The 22,346-nt window shown below is 47.5% G+C and overlaps 2 protein-coding genes across 10 annotated transcripts in view; one reads left to right on the top strand and one right to left on the bottom strand.

Moving 5' to 3' along the window:
* Positions 1-14,469, top strand: part of TDRP (testis development related protein) — a 53,770-nt gene extending 39,301 nt beyond the window's left edge. For 5 of the 6 annotated variants that reach the window (XM_055348016.2, XM_031013647.3, XM_055348015.2 and 2 more), the window contains 2 exons: positions 9,662-9,765; positions 11,519-14,469. In XM_055348016.2, coding sequence (XP_055203991.1) covers positions 9,662-9,765; positions 11,519-11,864 — 450 coding nt within the window. In that variant the 3' untranslated portion in view covers positions 11,865-14,469. The remainder of the gene's footprint in view (positions 1-9,661; positions 9,766-11,518) is intronic. The other variant, XM_031013648.3, reaches the window with a different exon arrangement.
* The window catches only part of FBXO25 (F-box protein 25), a 104,842-nt gene that overhangs the window by 7,111 nt on the left and 75,385 nt on the right, over positions 1-22,346 (bottom strand). For 3 of the 4 annotated variants that reach the window (XM_055348001.2, XM_063709008.1, XM_055348002.2), the window contains one exon: positions 13,377-22,159. The exons of the other annotated variant lie outside the window; for it this stretch is intronic. In XM_055348001.2, the coding sequence (XP_055203976.1) occupies positions 21,995-22,159 (165 nt within the window). In that variant the 3' untranslated portion in view covers positions 13,377-21,994. Of the gene's footprint in view, positions 1-13,376; positions 22,160-22,346 lie in introns of those variants that run through there. 4 annotated transcript variants of the gene reach the window in all.

The following is a 22,346-nucleotide window of genomic DNA, read 5'->3' as shown; positions in this document are numbered from 1 at the left end:
TGGTGAGTGGGTTTCTTAGGGGCTCCTGGACTGCTCTAGGCCCTTCCCCTGCCTCCCCCCACAGACTTCAGGACTCTTGAAGTGAATGCTTTATTGCTGCACCCCCAGGTTAAAACTCAGGGAAAAAGAAAACACTACCCAAAACATGCTGTCTGGAGCATATCAAAGGAAACACAAGACCCAGTGCTGCAGTGGGGCCTTTTTTGAGGCCAGTCCTCCTTTTGTTTTTAAAAGATATGTTTGCAGAAATTAACAGGAGGAAAAACAACTCCTGGAGGTCACACAGCTGGCATCTGACAGATGAGGGGACTGAGCAACCAGTGACAGGGCTGTGGTCAGAACCCAGGGCAGGCTCAGGTGGACTGGGTTCCGACATGTGGCTCTGGATTCCGTGTTGGTGCTTGCTGAGGTTGGTGTGGGTTACCCTTGTGTGGCTCTGGATTCCGTGTTGGTGTGTGCTGAGGTGGGCATTGGTTCCAGTGTGTGGCTCTTGATTCCATGTTGATGCATGCTGAGGTGGGCATTGGTTCCAGTGTGTGGCTCTGGATTCCGTGTTGGTGCGTGCTGAGGTGGGCACGGGTTCTGATGTGTAGCTCTGGATTCCATGCTGGTGTGTGCTGAGGTGGGCGTGGATTCCGTGTTGGTGTGTGTTGAGGTGGGCATTGGTTCCAGTGTATGTGGCTCTGGATTCTGTGTTGGGTGCATGCTGAGGTGGGTACAGGTTCTGATGTGTGGCTCTGGATTCCATGTTGATGCATGCTGAGTGGGCATTGGTTCCAGTGTGCAGCTCTGGATTCCATGTTGGTGTGTGCTGAGGTGGGCACGTGTTCCCATGCGTGGCTCTAGATTCCTTGTTGGTGCGTGCTGAGGTGGGCACGGGTTCCAATGCGTGGCTGTGGATTCCGTGTTGACGCGTGCTGAGGTGGGCATTGGTTCTGATGTGCAGCTCTGGATTCCATGTTGACACGTGCTGAGGTGGGCATTGGTTCCAATGTGTGGCTCAGCATTCCATGTTGGCGTGTGCTGAGGTGGACATGGGTTGGCTTGTGTGGCTCTGGATTCCACGTTGGTGTGTGCTGAGGTGGGCATTGCTTCCAGTGTGTGGCTCTGGATTCCACGTTGGTGTGTGCTGAGGTGGGCATTGCTTCCAGTGTGTGGCTCTGGATTCCGTGTTGGTGCATGTTGAGGTGGGCATGGGTTTTGATGCGTGGCTCTGGATTCTCTGTTGACACATGCTGAGGTGGGCATTGGTTCCAGTGTGTGGCTCTGGATTCCATGTTGACACGTGCTGAGGTGGGCACAGGTTCTGATGTGTGGCTCTGGATTCCGTGTTGGTGCATGCTGAGGTGGGCATTGGTTCTGATGTGTGGCTCTGGATTCTGCGTTGACGTATGCTGAGGTGGGCATTGGTTCCAGTGTATGGCTCTGGATTCCATGTTGACACGTGCTGAGGTGGGCACAGGTTCTGATGTGTGGCTCTGGATTCCGTGTTGGTGCATGCTGAGGTGGGCATTGGTTCTGATGTGTGGCTCTGGATTCTGTGTTGACGTGTGCTGAGGTGGGCATTGGTTCCAGTGTGTGGCTCTGGATTCCATGTTGATGCGTACTGAGGTGGGCATGGGTTCCAGTGTGTGGCTCTGGATTCCATGTTGACACATGCTGAGGTGGGCGTAGGTCCCAGTACCTGGCTCTGGATTCCATGTTTGTGTGTGCTGAGGTAGGCCTAGGTCACGCGAACTAGTTTTTTGAGTCAGACTGTGTTCAGGCAGGCTGGGGGTCAGATCAGCAGCCCCTCTGGTGGGAGCCTGGTCTCGCTATGGCCGCTTAGCGCCACCACACCCTGAAGGGTCCTTGGCCTGGCACCCTGCAATTTGGTGAACATGGCTGCGGGCCTTCCTGTGGCCTGATGGGTCTCGTCTGATGACTGTGGGATTTGGTCTCACAGTTTGACGTGGATGTCAGGACTGGGTTCAGCAACCAATGTTTTCCAGAATGGCCAGTTTCTCAATAGCTTCAGTGTGTTTAAAGATAAGTTCACTGTGAGTTCCCAAATTTAGAAGGGATGAAAGAAGACTAAGCTGTTCTGTGCCTTTTTGTTGTACGTAATTGAAACCTTAGCCTGTTGGGGGCAGTGTGTTTTGTGTTCCCAGGATCACAGCATTTCCACAGTATTCAGGAAGATGGGAGGTGGTAGCCAATGGCGATGCCAAGAAGAGGCCTGGGGCCTGTGCTTTCACTCTTCCCAGAGTCCTCCCTCACCACGTCACCACCACCAAAACAGCTTTAAGACACTGAATGCCAGCGCTAAGCCTTTGTCCAGAACTGTTCTGGGGGTGGGCTTTGGAGAGAGTGGGTCAGGGTCATGCACAGCGCATTCCACGTTCCCCTCTTTTCATCTTCACAAAGAGCTGTATTTGTGGGCCCATGACTGCAGGGATGCCAGTGCCCTGTGGTTTATAACGGCAGACCGTCTGTACCGAGTCCCATGCTGGCCCTGCACATGGTCACCCCGCTGTGATGCAGCGTTCCTGATGAGAAATTGGGATACCTGGCTAAACAAAGGTTTCATCTTTTTCCCTGACCTATGACTTTAAATACCTTTAAAACGTATACCAGGAAAGGGCCGGGTGCAGTGTCTCACGCCTGTAATCCCAGCACTTTGGGAGGCTGAGGCGGTTGGATCGCTTGAGGGCAGGAGTTTGAGACCAGCTGGGCCAACATAGTGAAACCCCATCTCTACTAAAAATACAAAAATTAGCTGGGTGTGGTGGCCATCGCCTGTAATTCCAGCTACTCAGGAGGCTGAGGCAGGAGAATTGCTTGAACCTGGGAGGTGAATGTTGCAGTGAGCCAAGATCACGCCACTGCACTTCAGCCTGGGCAACAGAGAAAGACTCCATCTCAAAAAGACAAAACAAAACAAAAGAAGTATACCAGGAAATTCGTTTTATAATAAAATAGTAAAATTACATGGACTCTGGACTGAACTGGTAGGTGCAGGTTATGTGGCATGCAGTGAGCTGACCCGAGCGTTATGTTCATTTTTTTTTTTTTTTTTTTTTTGAGGTGGAGTCTCACTCTGTTGCCCAGGCTGGAGTGCAGTGGCGCGATCTCGGCTCACTGCAAGCTCCACCTCCCCAGGTTCACGCCATTCTCCTGCCTCAGCCTCCAGAGTAGCTGGGACTACAAGCGCCCGCCACCACGCCCGGCTAATTTTTGTATTTTTAGTAGAGACGGGGTTTCACCGTGTTAGCTAGGATGGTCTCGATCTCCTGACCTCGTGATCCGCCCACCTTGGGCTCCCAAAGTGCTGGGGTTACAGGCGTGAGACACCGCGCCCAGCCTGCTCATGTTCTTGTTAACCCTCTCGCTGGATTCTGTCCTTCACAGGTACTTTGGTGTAACATTTCCTGATCTTGCCCACATTACTGGGATGGTCTTAGGTGTCACTGTTCAGTCTTGCTGTGCTATTTCCTGCCCTGGTTGTCAGGACCCAGAGTTGCAGGGAGCAGCCTGGAGGCTTTCTCCCAGGGCCGGAGTGCGATACACCTGCCCTTCCTGTGGCAAAAGGAGAAATTTCCATCTGCTTTATTGGGATAATTCAGAACTTAATGCTTGAATTTTACATTTGATGAAAAATAGGAGAAAACGCAAATGACACTGTATCTTGGACATTTTGTTTAAGATTTCAAGATTACAAATTGTGAGATTATGTATGAAGAATGGCACTTCTGAGAGAGTCACTTGGTTAGATGAGGGTCTGTTTTCTGATTACAGGAGGTGAAGATTGGCAGGTTCAGTTCTTCTAAACAAGGCCTTCAGGGTTGCCACACCCAAGCTCTGTGCTCATGGACAGGATCTGGACGTGCGCACTGGTGGGGCCTGCGGATGAGGTTTATGGCTCCCTGTGTATTCAATGCCAGCCAGAGGTCCTGGCCTTTCTGCACATTTTTGATAAGACACTGCCGTTTAACCTAACAGGAATAATTTTGGTAAATTATGGATATTAATTTTCTTTACAATATTTCATAGATTTTCTTCATGAAACATGAAGCATTTTTTTTACAACTAAGGTATAGCTAAAACAGGAAAAATAATTTTTCGTTGTTTTGTGCAGGAACTTACTTTCTCATTTCTGTGACCTAACTTCTTGGTTATCACCAGCGTTTTACGGCACATCTCATCTGTCTTCATTGTTTTGGATGTCACTTTCTCTCTGAATTGAATCCTAGTTTTAAGAATGTTTTACCATCATTCTTCTTGGTCCCCAAGAGGTGTTTGGGTTTTTTCTGCCTTCCCAAAGAACAGACTCTACAGGGCTCTTCCCGCAGAAGAGGAGAACTTTCTTCATGCCCCATACCATGTGCAGCACTTAGGCTGTCACCACCTAAGATTTTGTCCACCTCAGGACAATGTCCATGTCCTCCCTGGGCCCTTCAGGAACCCCACCTCGAGGGCCAGCCTTGCTGGCTACAGGAGCAGAGTGCTCAGGTGAGGACTTTCCCTCCTGTCCTTCTCGGGGGATGCTCAGAGGGAAATGTGGGAGACTTCAGGTGGAGACCGAGGTATCTGGTTTTGATGGATTCTTTCTGCCCACATAGTGGATGAGTGGAGGAGTGGCCTCATAGCACTCCTCACGCTCACACTTCGATCATGTCTATTTGTGCACCTTCTAGGACTCCAGCCTCTTCTAATTGCTCATCTGGCAGTAGAGAGGGATTCCCTTACTTGTTCTCCATGGAGGCGCATGTTAGAGCAGGGGCTCAGGAAGCTGGTGGTGGGATGGAGTCCCAGCTCCAGGGTCATCTGATGGGATGTGCAGCAGCCACCCAGGTGCTACAGGGACACTGGTGTGGTTAGTGGAGACCACACAACTGGAAATGTGGGTTCTACTGCCAGCCCAGTGTGGTGTTCAAAGGGTGGAATTCCTGAAAAATTGTATGCAGAAATGGGAGATTAAGGCATTCTTGTAAGGAAGAAGGCCAGGCCGCCAGCCTGGGTGACAGAGAGAGAGAGACCCTGTCTCCAAAAACAAAACAAAACAAAACAAAACAAAACAGAAATGTTGTTTGAAGTTCATAAACTAGAGACTATTTTTTTGGCATCTTATTCCTAATAATTTCAGTGGAAACACTAGGTAATAATTTATATTTCAATAATTCTCATTTCCTGTTGATTTTCCTTATGATATCAGAGATGGAATCTTAGGGGAATCACCTTGTGTTAGTCCATTTACACACTGCTGTAAAGAACTACCTGAGACTGGGTAATTTATAAAGAAAAGAGGTTTAATTGACTCACAGTTACATGTGGCTGGGGAGGCCTCAGGAAACTTATGTAAGGAGGCGAAGGGAAAACAAGGCACATCTTACATGGTGGCAGGAGAGAGAGAACAGGGAGGTGCCACACACTTTTAAATGATCAGATCTTGTGAGAACTCACTATCACAAGAACAGCAAGGGGGAAATCTGCTTCCATGATCCAGTCACATCCCACCAGGTCCCTTCCCTGACATGTGGGGATTATAGTTTGACACAAAATTTGGGTGGGGGCACAGAGACAAACCACATCATTCTGCTCCTGGCCCCTCCCAAATGTAATGTCCTTCATGCCTTCCCAACAATCCCCCAAAATCTTAACTCATTCCTGCATTAACTCATAAGTGAAATCCAAAGTCTCATCTGAGACAAGGTAAGTAGTCTCATCTGAGGCAAGGTAAGTCCCTTCTGCCTATGAGCCTGTAAAATCAAAAACAAGTTAGTTACTTTAAAGACACAATGGAGGTGCAGGCGTTGGGTAAATGCACCCACAACAAGAGGGAAAAATTGGCCAAAACGAAGGGGCTACAGTCTGAAACCCAGCAGGGCAGTCATTAAATCCTAAGGTTCCAAAATAATCCCTTTACATGCCATGTCTCATATCCAGGGCATGCTGATGCAAGGGGTGGGCTTCCAAGGCATTGGGCATCTCCACAGACCCTGTGGCTCTGCAGGGTACAGCCCCATTTGATTTCTTTCATGGGCTGGCATTAAGTGCCTGCAGCTTTTTCAGGTGCATGGTTCAAGTTGTTGGTGGATCTGCCATTCTGAGAAGACGGTGGCCCTCTTCTCACAGCTCCACTAGGCAGTACTCCAGTGGGGACTCAGTGTGGGGGTTGCAACCCCACATTTCCCTTTCATGCTGCCCTAGTGGAGGTTCTTCTTGAGGGCTCTTACCCTTGCAGCAGATTTCTGCCTGGATGTCCAGCCATTTCCATACCTCCTCTGAAATCGAGGCAGAGGCTCCCAAACTCCTGCCTTCTGTGTACCTGCAGGCCCAATACCATGTAGAAACCACCAACACTTGGGCTTTGCACCCTCTGAAGTCATGGCTGGAGCTATACCTTGGCCCCATTTAGCCACTGCTGGAGGTGGAGCAGCTGGGACACAGGACACCATGTCCAGAGGTGCACAGTGAAGCAGGACCCTGGGCCTGGCCCAGGAAACCATTTTTCCCTCCTAGGCCTCTGGACCTGTGATGGGAGGGGCTGCCATGAAGGTCTCTGAAATGCCCTGGAGACATTTTCCCCATTGTCTTGGCGATTAACATTGGCTCTTCTTTACTTACGCAAATTTTTGCAGCTGGCAGCTTGAATTTCTTCCCAGAAAGGGTTTTCTTTTCTACCATTTGCAGGGTCAGGCTGCAAATTTTCCAAACTTGTATGCTCTGCGTGCCTTTTAAACATAAGTTCCAATTTCACACCATCTCTTTGTGAACACATATGACCGTATGCTGTTAGGAGCACCCAGGCCACATGTTGAACCCTTTGCTGCTTAGAAATTTCTTCTGCCAGATACCCTAAATCATCTCCCTCAAGTTCAAGGTTCCACATGTCTCTAGAGCAGGGGCAAAATACCACCAGTCTCTTTGCTAAGGCAAAGCAAGAGGGACCTTTACTCCAGTTTCCAATAAGTTCCTCATCTCCATTTGAGACTACATCATCCTGGACTTCATTGTCTGTATCACTGTCAGCATTTTGGTCAGAACCATTCAACAAGTCTCTAGGAAGTTCCAAACATTCCCACATCTTCCATTCTTCTTCTGGACCCTCCAAACTATTCCAGCCTCTGCCCATTACCCAGTTCCAAAGACACGTCCACATTTTCAGGTATCTTTATAGCAGTACCGCACTCCTCTTGTACCAATTCTCTGTGTTAGTCTGTTTTCACACTGCTATAAAGAACTACCTGAGACTGCATAATTTATAAAGAAAAGAGGTTGACTTACAGTTCTGTATGGCTGGAGAGGCCTAGGAAACTTAGAATCATGGCAGAAATGGAAGCAAGGCACATCTTATGTGGCAGCAAAGCCAGGCATGTCTTACATGGCAGCAGGATAGAGAGCGAGAAAGGACAGGTGCCACACACTTTTAAATGATCAGATCTCATGAGAACACCAAGAGGAAAATCTGCCCCCATGATCCAGTCATCTCCCCCAGGTCCCTCCCCTGACACATGGGGATTATGGTTTGACATGAGACTTGTGTGGGGACACAGAGCCACACCATATCACACCTTTAGGACATGCAGGTGGTGTGTGGAGCAAATAGCATCTGAAGGTGGTGACGACAGATTAAAGGAAGGGGTGGGCAGTTCATGGGGGGGTGAGGCACAGGCTTGTGGTGTTGGGACACAGCAGGCCTGGGAATGGGGAACATAACAACTTGGCAGTGAGACATGAGCTCAAGCCCCAGCTTTGCTTCCTGGCCATTTGTGTGAGCTACGTTCCCCAAGGTCACGAAGCTTCACTGTGTCTGTCCCATGGGGCATTGCTCAGAGTGAGGGACGTGGTGGGTGGAGATTGCATTGCACAGTGCTGGGCACATAGTGACTGCACATGATCCTTCCTCCAGAGTCCAGATGGGTCAGCCTCTAGAATTATGTTCTTAATTGAGACTTCTTGATAGGATCCTGCCACATGCTCTGTCATGCCATGGGCCCTGAGCATCAGATGTAATCCTTTACCTGATGTGCATACAAGTGTGCCAAAGCTGTCAGCATGACATGGGTTGTGTGATCGGTTTTTGTGCAGTGTGTGATGTGGAAAGCTGATACCTCATGCTCAGTGTTTTTTGCTGTGATGGTTTCTTTGGTAGGTTTTTGTGCACTGTGCAATGTGGAAAGCTGATGCTGAAGCCCAGTGTTTTTGTTGTGATGGTTTCTTTGGCGTGGGTACTGCCATCATGCTCCTATCCCAGTATCCAATTCATAAACGCCTCTCCAGTCACAACTGTTGGAAGGCCTGTCCCCCGTCTACAGATGCAGACCTCTGCCCAGACAGGGAGTTGAGAGTCTGGCCTATGGGAAGTAAAAGTGGGACCCCTTAGTCCCTGGTTAGTTTTCAGGGTCATCTCTGCCCTTTGCCCCTTCCTGAGGCTGTGTTACACCCTGGAGACCCCCAGACATTGCACCTGGCAATCACTGGGTTACCTCAAAGGATTGGTTGAATTGTATTCATTATCCTTGTCTCGGATCAGTGTCATGCTGCAGCCTCAGTTCAGCTTTCAGGATTGCTTTATTTTTGTATTATATTTTTAACAATGCAAAGTATTCTAAAGCTGGCTCTACCCCGTGAGAGACCCTTCCCAGCCCTAGCAATGTGATGATGAACCCTGGGAAATGTTAATCAGTGAATATGAAGGGCCCTCGACACACGCCAGATCTTCAGATGGTTTTCTCCATTCTTCTTAGTAATGGATTTCATTGTATCCAAGATGCTATTAATTATATCTTGATTTCAGAAATGAAAAAATTGTACAAAATCATTTGTTTACAGTCAACAAAATTATTTATTCTCAGAAATCTACACTTGTAGAGGTTAGGGCAAGGGTCACTGTCTCCATGGAGATGCTGATGCTTAAAGGTAGTGGCGCAGTTGTTCCAGGGGACCTTGGAGAAGACCCCCTTCTAGGGGACCTCTTGTAACAACCTTCTCAAAGGTCAGTCTCCTATGTGTGTTGTTGTTGTTGCTGTTGTTTGTTTTTTGAGATGGGGTCTTGCTCTGTTGCCCAGCCTGGAGTGCAGTGGTGAGATCACAGTTCTCTGCAGCCTTGACCTCCTGGGGCTCAAGTGATCCTCCCACCTCAGCTTCCCGAGTATCTGAAACTACAGGTTTGCACCACCATACCTGGCTAAGTTTTTGTATTTTTTGTAGCAACAGGGGGTCTCACTTTGTTCCCCAGGCTGGTCTTGAACTCCTGGGCTCAAGTAATCCTCCTGCCTTGGCCTCCTAAAGTGCTGGGATTTCAGGTATGAGCCACCATGCCCAGTCCAATCTCCCAAGTTTTAAGGAGACCTAATTCTTATTTGTGAGGGAAGCTTTGTCTGATTTTAAGCATCACTTTCATAAGCTTTTTTAGGTAAAATATTGACTAGTCTAATACTAAATTTAGATTACTCAGCATCACTGATAAGCTGTTAAGCTGTTATGACCATAATACCAAAACAGCTGAGATGACTAGTAGCTAATGGCAGTACACTATGTGCGCACAGGTATGGAAAGCTAAGATGTAAGCTCTGCCAGTTCTTTTTTCTAAATTTCAACTCCATGGTTATTGGAGTAGAAAGCGGAATTCTGTTGATTCATGACATCAGATTTGACATTTTTCTTAACCTTTTATTAGGTTCAGGGAGCAAGTTTCCGAGGTTGGAAAGAAGTGACTTCACTGTTTAACAAAGATGATGAGCAGCATCTCCTGGAAAGATGTAAATCTCCCAAGTCCAAAGGGTAAGTCACAACTGTGTAAGAAAATGATCATTTCAGGAGAGGGAGGAAGTCACTGAGGAGGTGGAAATGAAGATTTGATGACATAAATGCCATCAAACTGGAGGCATTGTTGGGCGCGGCGAGTCCCTGTTTCCCTCCCCACTCCATCTGTCCCTGTTGAGTGGCAGACGGTCATGGACTTCATGATGTGTGCTTCGGAGTTAACATCCATCCCTTGTGAATAAACAGAAATGGGCTGGGCATGGTGGCTCATGCCTGTAATCCCAGCACTTTGGGAGGCCAAGGCAGGCAGATCACAAGGTCAGGAGTTCAAGACCAGCCTGGCCAACATGGTGAAACCCCGTCTATACTAAAAAAAAAAAAAAATCAGAAATTAGCTGGACATGGTGGCGTGTGCCTATAATCCCAGCTACAGGGGAGGCTGAGGCAGGAGAATTGCTTGAAGCTGTGGGAGACGGAGGCGACAGAGCAAGACTCTGTCTCAAAAAAAAATAAATAAATAAAAAACAGAAATGAGTTGTGTTGTTCGATGAAAAAAAAAAGAAACTGTACTTTGGATAAAAGGTCATGAGGGTCTCTGTTGGCATTTTGAAAGGTTATGGAAAAGTGGAAAATAGCTTAGAATTATAAATTGAACTTATTAGCCTTAAAGCAGCCTGTAGCCTCACTTAAGATTTTTAGTAGTTTCAGAAAAAAACCAAACCAAAACAAAACAAAAACAACCACCACCAAAAAAACCACTGTTAAAAATACAAAGGATTGACTGGTAAACTGTAAAAGATTTTAGAAAATTGAATAAATTTAAACTGACCTTGCTACTTTATTAACAGTGTTTCAGAATTTTTAAAAAGTGTAAAGTTGTAAATGTAAGTTCAGTGACTACCCAATGATATTACCAATGGCATATTTGCTCCGTGTTATGGAAGCTGTTTGATTAGAAGATGAGTCCTGGTGAGTTTACAAGTACAGAGTTGGCTTTTGTTTGAGGACTGTGGGCCCCCGGTCTGCTTCTCTGCACTTCTGTGCACTGAGGACAGACACATGGCCCTTCGTGCTCTGGCGGAGCTGTGACTTCACCTTCATTCTTCATCTGTAGAGGATGGGTAAACTGGTTCCCTGGTTGTCAGGCGACCTGCTAATACTCAGCATCTGGAAGGAGAGGGCCTGGGCACTGGTGTTCTTAAAAATGTTCCCAGGCGATGCTCGCGGACAGTCAGGGTGAAGAGTAGTTGAGGATCTTTCTTCAGTAGCTGTCGCTCGCTACCATTTCCTTTTTATAGTAGATGGTGTTCTGAATTCTTATTTTTGTTGAGTAAATTACCTACTAAATGCTTGACACTACCTTGCTATATTAATCCAATTGAAAACCTATTTGATAAATTGAATAGATTTCCCTTGTTTATTAATCTAGACCCTGGATTCTCATAGATCTGATTTGCTCAAAATCTTGAGTACCACCTTCCTATTGCCTTGAGGATCTCTCTTGTGTGATAATACTTCTTTCTTGTCAGAACTAGTTCTTTGCTTATGTGTTGCCAAGTGGTGTCCTAAAATGTGGCTTTTACACACTTCATTAACAACATATAGTGACTAATTTTTCCTTAATTTTAATATTTGAAACTTTTCATATAGACTTGTGTTAGTTTTCTAAACAATTTTTTAAGATTTTAAAGAATTTTATGTTTGTAAAATGGATACATCTTGAGGCCCTAAGACCTGGGTCACCAACACCTAACTCTTTCATCTCCTATAGAACTAACTTACGATTAAAAGAAGAGTTGAAGGCAGAGAAGAAATCTGGATTTTGGGACAATTTGGTTTTAAAACAGAATATACAGTCTAAAAAACCAGATGAAATTGAAGGTTGGGAGCCTCCAAAACTTGCTCTTGAAGACATATCGGCTGACCCTGAGGACACCGTGGGTGGCCACCCATCCTGGTCAGGCTGGGAGGATGACGCCAAGGGCTCGACCAAGTACACCAGCCTGGCCAGCTCTGCAAACAGCTCCAGGTGGAGCCTGCGCTCAGCAGGGAGGCTGGTGAGCATCCGACGGCAGAGTAAAGGCCACCTGACAGACAGCCCGGAGGAGGCGGAGTGAGGGGGGCTGCGTGGCAAGTGTGCCCCGACATGGTGGCCTTTTATTAGTATACCATGTAGCTGTTGAGTCTTTTCTGTGTTAGAAAGAATAGAGAGTCTACTTTTTGCCTATATTTCATATTTGGACCTCTGTTTCATTATTTAATGAACTCTCACACACACTGTGACTCCTTGGTGAACACATGCAGGGATTGTACATTTGATTGCCTTATTGCAGAAATATTCACCTATCAGTCCATGTTTTGCAGAAACTGGAGATGTGAATGTTTGAGGCTCTCCCATAATACAGCAGTAATGATTTGCAGTTTCTCACAAAATGATTTCCATGCTGCTCTCTGTTGTAGTTCTGTTTCAGAACTTCCGTACCTTTTTCTTGTATGTAGCACATATAAATGCAGCTGTCATGCAGTTCTTTTCTTTTGCTAGAAAATTACAGTCAGGAGGTAAGACGAATCTTCCAAAGTTATGTTAAATTTTGTTTAACTTGACAAATTAAACTTTGTTCTTATTAAACAAATATGTAAACAAATACTGGAAAAGCAAAGGTTATATTTGGGAGTAAAATGTCAGTATCTTAAAATGCATGTTCATCTTTTGCTGAGGGAGGAATAGCCTCTTGTGTGTGCACTGGATAGTAACAGTGGTTCTTTTTTGGAATTTTATTTTTACCTCTTTTGAACTTCTAAATCGGTCCCTTTATTTTCTTAAAACATTTGCTTTTTTGTTTACAGATTAAAGAAGTATGGATAAATTTTACTCACTTGATAATTTCATTTAGGAAACATTGTCTTGCTCATTATAGAGAGTTAAGACTGTGCATAAAATACTGAAGTGCCTCTTTTTTATTAGGCTCGTATGTTTGTTCTTGCAAAGCGAGATGCCTATTGTGATTGGTGTTAGATCTGTAAGAAGCTGTGTTTCTTCCACAAGAATAACCGACGACCAGTTTGAGAGCATCTCTCGCGTTCTTTTTCTGTCTGCTTACTGTCCTTGACAATGTGATCCTGCACAGTATCAGGTGCCAGTTATGTGTCCCTGGAAGGTTGGCTCTTATCAGCAAGTCCTGCAGATATCTATCTTAGATAAAAGTGGTTTGAAAGGAAAGGTATATTTTTCTTTTTTGTTTAAAAGTAAAATAAAACCTCCAGTTACACTGTGCATTCCCGTCACATAAAAACAAGACAAAAACCCTTTCCTGAGTTGCTCGGCATGCACTCCTGTGCTGTTTCATGCGTGTGGATGTTCCTTCCGTTTGTTCCTGTGGAATAACTGAGTGTGCCTGATGGCAGAACACACTGCAGTGTTATCAGTGTCTGCATGTTTTTTAATAGAACAGGTTTACTTGATCTGTCATCTATTATGGAAAAAACAGCAATTACTTTTGCATCCATCTAGCTAAATCTATAATCTGTGTCAATCACTTATACCTGTCAATCATCCGTATCTATTCACCTGTCCTCTATGTCTGTCTTCTCTCAGTCTACATCTATCTAGCCTTCCGTCAGTCATCTACTTTTTTTTTTTTTAATAGAACAAGAAGTTTACTTATCAAGTCTTGAAAGGGGGACATGCTTCAAGTGGTGTTCAAACAAAAATTCCAGTTTGTATTAGAACCTTGAAATGGTGAAGTTGTGGAGGTTTTCTTTGTTCCATAATACAGAGACAAGTTCATAATTTTTAGTATAACAGCTAAGTTGACAAATTCTAAATTTCCTCAGGTAAATAGTCGTAACTGTCCTTTTCCCTAGAGAAGTGCTTGCTGGGATAGTAAAAACATACACCATTTCATGACTTCTGCAAATACTTTCCAGCGGAAGTCAGTGTAGGTTTGTTTTTGGCTAACATGGTCTTGCTGCGCAGGAATGCAAACACTGTGTTTGAAACTCTGGAAATCACACGTGTGTGGGGAGATGGGGACGCTGCCCATGTTGTGGGGAGCTCTTTAGCTGTGATGGCTGCGGTTGCCGTGCCTCTGTTGGAACGCTAAGTGCCTGCAACTCACGTCAATCATAGAATTGTGACGCACAGTTGGCAAAATAGTTCTTTATGCTATTTCTCAAAATTTGAGGACAAACCCAGATTGGGATTGGAATATGCACTGTAAATCAAATTTTTCTTATCTACAAAGACTAATGTAAAAATGATTTTTTCTTCTGTGCCTGATTAAATTAACTGTGGTTTTTAATATAAATATTTATTGGTGTGCTTTGGGAGAAAAATTATCTTTTCTTGAAAGAACTTATCAAAGCAAATTTATTATCTTCACAAGTTAATGTGAGAATGTGGTTTTGATTCTGGGTGTTTGAATTGTGTAAACACACAGCTTGCCTGTGTGAGGAGAGTGGTCCTGTGCTCCTTCTACTGTACTTTTTTTATTTTTTAATAGGAAAGTGATGTGCTTCAGAGAAGGGTTCCTCCTTAATGTTGAGGTTTTTTAAAAATAAAAATACTATTTCTAAGCTCTTTCCTTATTGGTTTGCATGATTATTGGCATCTGCTTACGATGGCTTTAATCACTCAGAGCTAATGGCACCTTTCCTATTTAGCCTCATTTTAGAATGTAGTCAACACATGTAGACTTTTCACAAATAAATGAACAACTTCAACCTTGGTTTTCAAGATGTGTCTTTTGCGTATTTGAATGGCCTGTGTGTGACTGAGTCCTTGGTGCAGGGCCCTCCACTCTGGAGGGCAACAGTGTGGCGGGGCACCCCGGCTGCTGTTTTTGGTTCTTTATTTCATGAGTTCTGTCCTTAAGCTTTTACTCCTTCATGTTCAAGTGGAGAAAAATGAACATAGTAGCAACAATTCATTTTTATGTATCTTTAAAAAAGATGACCATCTCTTAGAAACAAGTTCTTTTAGAAAGCGGTGGCGTGTTCTAGAGAGTGCTGTTCACTCCCATGGGAACAGGACCCTGGAGCCTGCAGTGCCTTTGAGGCTGTGTTTTTGGGGTGCAGATGCTTTGCGGGGAGGCCCAGGGCCATGTGGGATCCCTCTTCTCAGGCCCGCGTCCTGGACAGCTGCATTCCCTGGCCTTTCTCGCTGACCTCATGGGTGAGTGTGGACTGCAGTGTCGCCTACTCCACCCTTGCTGGGGAGCATGGATGTTACTGGTGCCCACTTTGCCCCCCCTTTCCTCCTGCCCCCGGTCTTGCCCGGTGCCCTCAGAGCCTGAGCCTGAGCTTCTCACCCACACCTGCCATGTAATTCTGGTCATCCTCTGGCTGTCTCATAGGTGAGGGAAACATTCTGCCCTCTGTCACTCCGCCAATTTAGTTTTAGCCATTAATTTGCTTTAGGTTTTTTTTGGTCATTCTTCAGTTGATATTTGCTTGATCAACCAAAAGACCAGCCAGCAGGGCACTCTTGAGTCAGCTCTGAAGAGATCAGCTGGCTAAGATGATTTTTCCAGTGCTCAACATTAACTTGATCATTTCCCCCCCCCCGCCAAAAAAAAAAAAAAAATGCTTAACTGCAGAGAGCACTCTACTCTGGGTGACAGAGTGAGGCCCTGTGGGGGGGGGGAAAAAAAAATTGCTCAGAGTAGTCCAAAGGTTGTTTAAACAGCGGTGAATGACTGAGAGCGCTTGCTGCTTATTTTTTTCCTTCTGGTAGAAAAACAGTTATAGCCCAGCTGATGAGGTAGAAATGCACTGAGCAGGCCTCAGCCCCCAGCAGAAACAGAGTATCCCTTGTCATCCAGGTGCTGTGTTGCTTGGTAAAAGTGTGTCTGCCTCGGGCTGCGACTTGCCACGTGAACTCTCTGACCCAGCACCAGCCAGAATCAACATTTGGGGATTCAGACTGCAGCAACAAGTGATTCCCCTCTTGGCCTGCAGTTCTGTAATCCCAAAATTGTTTCTAATTGTGGATATGAGACATCAAAATGAGGGCTGAATCAGATGAAATGATGCTCAGTTCAGCCTCAGATTTAAGTGATTTATTGTTTTCTAGTTCTTCAGACCTAATAGAGCTGCTGTGGTGGCTCCGTCAGTGGTTGGCAGTGGCCATCAGCCCTCACCCTGCCATTGGGGGCCTTGTACGTTGGCATCTGGTTGTTGCTGGCAGCCCTGAGGGGGATGGGGCAGGCCACCGCCACCTCTCACTGGCTGCTGGGCTCAGGACTGGTCTGCTGTTAGGGAAGCTGCAAGTCCAGCCAGTTGACTGCACCTATTTAAGAAAAAGCACTACTCTGTTACCTGAGAACCTTTGAGATTCCTATTGTGAAGGAACAATCATATGGAAATGAAAACTTAAGCTTTTAGCTAATAACAGAAAAGTGAACTAGCTTTTGTCAGTTGTTCAGAAGTGTAAAATTCTACTGAAAGAAGACAGCTCAATATTTCAAACCCTGGAGCTGTGTTATTTGGTAACCAAGTAGAGACGGCGCCCGGCAGTACTCTGCGGCTGCTCAGTGTGGCCCTTTCACTGAGGCCTTGGTCCGCAGCACCAGCCCCGAGAGGGGTCCCAGCTGCCGACCTTCAGGCTTTCTTTTCTGTTTATAAAGTGAGGGTATTCTCAGAGAGAGCTTTGAGGAGAAAATAGTGAAGCTTGAAGGATATTGGTGAAGCTGTGAAATATTGAACACTTCCTAATCTTAGATTAGGTTTTCTGCATCTTAGATGAGTCTTGAATAGCTATAACCAAAGGCTCTTGTTTATTTAAACACTTCAATTATAGAGAGCTAAAGGCAGGAGGCACAGGGTTTGGGTGGGTGAGGGGCTTTGCAGAATACAGCTGGTGCTCATCAGCCCCTGCTAGAAATTTAGGACTCACTGGTGTAGTTGCTATTAAAGCTGCCACCTCCAGGAAGACAGCTATGGGTGTTTATAATGGTGGTGGTGTAGACAGCGACATTTCCAGTGAGCTTTAGGCAGGAATGCAGGGCCTTGGGAGCGAGGCAGCAGGCGGACAGGTGTGGATGGGTCCATGCTCAGAGCCATATCATCACCCCCAGGCAGCATCCTGAAGCCCACTGAGAATTTGGGCTGAGTGATGTGCCCCGGAGTGGGAGGCACCTGGCACCACACGTTTCTCTGGTAGCTTCTTTGGCTGTGGAAGTCTCCAGGTTAGGGGCTGATCACCACCACTTCGTCCATGACCCTTTGTCTCCTGTCTTTAGAGGTCAGCAGAAGGGTTCCGTGGAGCCGCCCTCCCTTAAGCCCAGATGCTCACACCGAGCTTCCTGATTGTCCTTCTTGTCATGGCTGTGTTCAAGATGTTCTTTCTGTGGGGCATCTCTTCCTTGCTGGGCTGACAGCCCTGGGACAGCGGGGACGCCACACCCTGGGGCACACCGCCTAGGGTCCCTTGTGTGGTGGGGGGCCAAGAGAGACTGCTATGGAAGGTGATGTTGACTGGGATTACCAGTACAGGTCCTGACAACTGGAAGGTCACAATTAGTATCCAGCGTGCCTGTCTGCCATGCATCCCTTTGCCCATCCTGAGGTGGCGATGATGCCACATGTGAGGCCCTGTCCTGGACTCACCACCATGTGGGTGTTTGCAGCTCTGCCTGAGAGACCTTGTTCCTCATGCACGATAGGAAGCAGCAGGCCTGTCTCTTAGGACTGCTGTGAGTCACTGCGATGGCCCAGGAGCCTGCCATGTTCTGAGGTCATCAGCACAGCACCCGTTGTTGTTACTGGGGGTTAACATGCGGGGGGGACTCCCTCTAACGGCAGCACGCTGAGTACTGGCAGCCTCACTGATCCGGTCCTGCAGCCTGGGGAGCCGCACAGGCTTCATGGGGGTTTTTTGGTTTTAAGGACTGTGAGGGTTGACTGAATTATATGCACTCACTTGTCATGTTTCTGGGCTTTTTGTGCCCTTTTCCCTGGTACTGCAGGAAAGGAAAAAACAAAGTACTGTCAAGAGCAGTTGCTGAGCAGATTTGATGTGATGCAGTAGGATGAGACATGATACTGGGATCACCTCTTCCAGGTCACAGCAAGGGTTTATACTGCTCCATGTCTGCAGTGCTTCTGGCTCTGTTGCGGGAACACCTGCCCCCAGTAGCCACAGCCAAGAAGGTTTTACTTTTAAATGGCATCGGCAGGTGGGTAAGAGTTGATGATGCTGCTGGCAGGTGAGGGACCGGCTGTGGACTTCCATCCCCGGTTCCACCTGCCCTCCTGGGCCAGGGTCTCTGAGATCTTGGATGTGGATTTTATCTCCTTGTTGTCAGTACCTGGTGCTTTTATCTATCATCAGTACACTGTACTTTTACTTCTCTGCTATGTTGACTCCTGAGAACATGAGATTTAACAATGCATTTATTTTATTAAAAGCCAGCTTTTCTTGGCAATCTGTATTTTTTAACAGAAGACAATCTGATGTTAGCGCACTGGTGTTGGCGGCCTTTGTTGAGGCAAACCCACCTTTTGCTGCTGTGTTGCCGCAAGAACACGGGTCATCTGGTGATGCAGACACGTTCCCGTTGGAGCTGGAGCGTGTCCCCCTTGCTGCTGTGAAGAAGCACAGCAAGACGTGACAAATGATAAATTTTAATAGTTATGTTTAAATGAAAGAATTATGGGGTGAATTTTACCTCTGTTTTTAATCTTTCTGGAGTATGTCAAAAAATACTAGAAAAGAGTACTGACTATTCACAAACACGGTGCTTGTATACCTGTGGTGCTTCCTAGATAGATATGCCATTGCTGTCTCAGCAGCTCCACCTCGGATCGCAGGGAAGCGAGGCAGCAACTGGAAGCCTGGGGTCCTGCTGGTGCCATCTCTGAAGCGCCTCTGCCTCTCACGCGGGTGTCCTGCTGTCTGGCTGTGTGCGTGTATCATGTTCCTCCTCAAGGTGCAGCTTCCATGTGGGCATCGTGGGAAGTCAACATTTACCAAACTGTGAAGCAGGCACAGCCTAGCGTGGAGTCAGCTCAGTGCAGTTCAGGCACAGAGGGGACCTCTTGCCAGGCAGGAATGTTGCAGTGTCTGGGGATTTCTACTCCACTGGGTTGAAAGCCTTAGGAGGTGTCAGGTCTGTCTCTTTCCTTCTCAACTTGAGCACGGTGAGCTGAAAATGCACCCTTTGCTGACCTCCCCCCTCCCTCCCCTGGTGACAGCCATTGGCCTCCCAGAATGTCAAGCTATTAAATTTAGGCAATGACTTGGCACAGGGAAAGGCTGGGGTGGGAGGGAGGTAAACAAAACAAAATCAGTTTACTTCCCCTGAGGAAGTAAACTATTTTTGATTGAATTAATATATTTCAGTTCCCTGAAGTGGAAAACTCCAGCTCATACAGCCAGCTGTGTTTGAGGATTCAACTAAACTTTCTGCCAAAAAACCTCAGCTCAGAAATAAAACTAGAAGTGAGCACAATGAAACTTTAAGTATTTCTTATTTAGGTTATGTACTTGTTATTAGATTATTAAAAAATAACCTAATTTTTAAACAACGACAAGTGGCAGGGCTGCCTGACCACGTTGCCTCCCTGTTCCTGTGGGCTTTGGAGGAGGCTCGGCTGCCTCTGCTGCTGCAGTCAGCTGGGAGGGGCTCAGGCGACATCTATCTGAGCTCCTGTTGCTTTTTAGGGAGGGGACAGGTGGCAGGGCTTAAAGCAGCAACACCAGCCTATGGCCTTGCCTTACTGGGCCCCAGCAGGCGTTGACGCCTACCTGCGCCACACCCGTCAGACACCTGTGCTTTGCCCTTGCCTCCCTCTGGGGTCTTAGCACAGTCCTGCAATGCCGGCATTGCTGTGCCCATTTTATAGATGCTGAGTGAGGTCCAAGAGTCCCGCTCTTGAACGCCTGGAATGAGTTTGTTCTGTTGCAGATGGAATGACACCAGATGATGGGAGACTGCAGGCTGAGGTGCGGAGGAAGGGCAACCTTCATTCAGTTGTGGGTATTTATGCAGCATTTCCCAGGAATGAGGCAAAGTATCACAGGTGCAGGGAAGCTCACACAGACCACCAGGGACAGCCTGCTGAGGATAGATAGGCTCGAGGCCAAGGCCACGTCCCCAGAGTCTCGGCAGGAAAGGGGCATGCCTGCACCAGGTCTGAGCCACTGTGAGAGCGTTGGGGCTCCCTTCTGGAAGGCGCCACCTGCCACCATGACCTCTGGCATTTCCGTAGGGAGGTCCCCCTCTGGTGTGGGTTTTGGGGTCAGATGCTGAAGTTGGGATCTTTGCACCAAGGCAGACAGCCGTTTGGCCTTGAGCTTGTTTTGAAGTTGCTGGGCCCTGATGGGGTTTGGTGCTGTGTGGTTCTGGGAAGTCTGTGTCAAGTCTGGGCCTTCCCTGGCTGGATGGGTGGCATCCCTCATAAGGTGTGTGGTGGCCTGAGTTCCATCTCAGGAGGCCGTGGCCTGTGCCAGCAACACAAGTGCAGCCTGGGCGACTCCCTACTCTGGGCCTCTAGTGATCTGAGCTGTGCTCCGCGGGATCCACTTGTGGGCCCGGCCTCAGCCTGGCCTGACTGCAGCATGTTCTATTAAGTATTCAAAACGCGATCAGCTTGAAGGCATATCCTCCCCAACTCTTGCCTGCTGCTGAGGTCGGGGTCTGGGGTGCTCTTGGTGGAGGAGATGGAGCTTTCAGGCCTGCATCCCAGGTCTGCATGCAGCCCCTGCCACCTCCCACCCAAGTGCCAGGAAGCCACTTTGTCTCCCTCCATTCTACATGAAAGCACCTTCCCAAAGCTTCTCTAGTGTTTCAGGGTCTTGGCCCAGGGTGGTGCTTCCACTGGGACATGGTCACCAGGGTTTGTAGGGCCCAGGTTTGGGTCCCGTGCTGGCTGCCTCCCAGCCCCAGATACCATGGCTGCTTCCTGTGCAGCCACCGCATGACAGCCCCCCTCACAAGACGCCCACAGGAGATGCCCGCGTGACAGCTGCACTGGCTCCTCCCATGGCTGAGCACTGGGCCCAGGGAGCAGAAGGCACTGGAAGCAGAAGGGAGGAGCCCTACCCCGGCAGCATGTGCCAGTGGGGTTCTGAAACGCCCTCCCATTTACATGAGAAAAGTCAGGGGGTGTGGTTGGGGCTGGGCCTTCTGAACTGCAGTTCTTGGATTTCTCATTTTTGTAACGCGAGTGCTATCTGTGCTATAACATACTTAATACTCTTTAAAATTGATTCACTTTAACGAATTGCTTGCTGAGGAAGCTGGTGGGTGAGGACAGGGTTGGGGATGGTGGGAGGCCCTGTGAGGAGGGGCGAGGGGCTTCAGGGCTGGAACTGCCAAACAGCCAGTGGGGAGGGGCCAAACCTGGGGAGCGTGGGGCAACTCGTGTGGGAGGTGTTCTCGGGCAGGCTCACCTGCAGCCTCTTCTAGCATGCGCTTTCATAGAATCCTCTTGCAGATCCTGGGGCACCTGTGCAACCAAGGGTCCTGCTCACCTGGCTGGCTCCTTGGTGCCCTGACCCATGGCTCCTCTCACCTGTGTGCCACACCCAAGAGGCTTCTTCTTTCTTCTAAAACAGGCCCTCTTCTGTGAACCACTGTCCATTGTGGTCCCCTCCTGTTCATTTTGTTCATTTCCTGCTCTGCTCTTGCTTGTTTCTCCCTTGAGGCCATAAAGTCCATTTCTCGGTCTAAATCCTGGTTCTCAACCCTAGAGAGGATCAATGTCCCCATATCAACAGGAAGTAGAGCCAGTGGCATTTCTACCTCACCCAGAGTGAGGACCAGGGAGGTTGTGTGAGGTGAAGCACAGCTCTTGCGGGGGTCGTCATACCCCTAACCCCGCCTTCCATTAAGGCCAAGGCTGGGACCTGCAGGGCTTTTTCCCATGGCCAGACGTTTTCATCAGAATTAGGTGCTGTTTTCTTCTTTGTGTGGAGAGTGGATTTGATGGAAGAAGGTCATGTAATTGAGGGAGGTGGGAGCCAAGTCTCTACACAGAGTAGGAAAACTAGTGGGGTATTGAGTTTTGGAGACATTTCTAGGGCAACAAGGTATCTTTAGGAGTTTGGTCCATGGCAGCCTTGGACAGATGTTTAAAAAAACAGACTTGTACCTGGAATTCGCTTTTAAAGTCTGCCAGGTGCCCAGGGTCATAGGTTCATTTTCCCAGGCTCCTGCATATTCTAATTTTATCCACTGAGGCCCAGGACACACGGAGTCTCTGCTCAGTCTCTATCCTTAGAAGGAAGCTTCAAGCCGGGCTGTCAGAGCCGATGGTAAACACATGATGAATGTCCCCGCCTCCCTGAACCGTCTTCCTGAGATTCTGTGTGCCCGCCCACTCTTCCTTGCAGAGTCTGAAAGTGCATTGCAGCGTGTTCCTCCGGCTCCCAGAATCGGACATCCGTTTCATCTTGGAGGAGCACATCCTGAATAAAGGTTATTCTAATTTTAACAGCAGCAAATGCTAAGCTCAATGGTGAACTAGAAGGGCCATCTCCCAGCAAAGCCTAATGCATTTTAGGAATGTGTGACCATTTATTTTTTGTTTTTATTAAAAAAATCTTTTTAGAGACAGGGTCCTGCTGTGTCACCCAGACTGGAATGCAGTGGCAT

This window comes from Gorilla gorilla, chromosome 7 (genome assembly GCF_029281585.2).
Source record: "Gorilla gorilla gorilla isolate KB3781 chromosome 7, NHGRI_mGorGor1-v2.1_pri, whole genome shotgun sequence".
NCBI classification, from domain to species: domain Eukaryota; kingdom Metazoa; phylum Chordata; class Mammalia; order Primates; family Hominidae; genus Gorilla; species Gorilla gorilla.
Note: the sequence above shows the minus strand (reverse complement) of the source record. Positions and strands in the feature narration are given on the sequence as shown.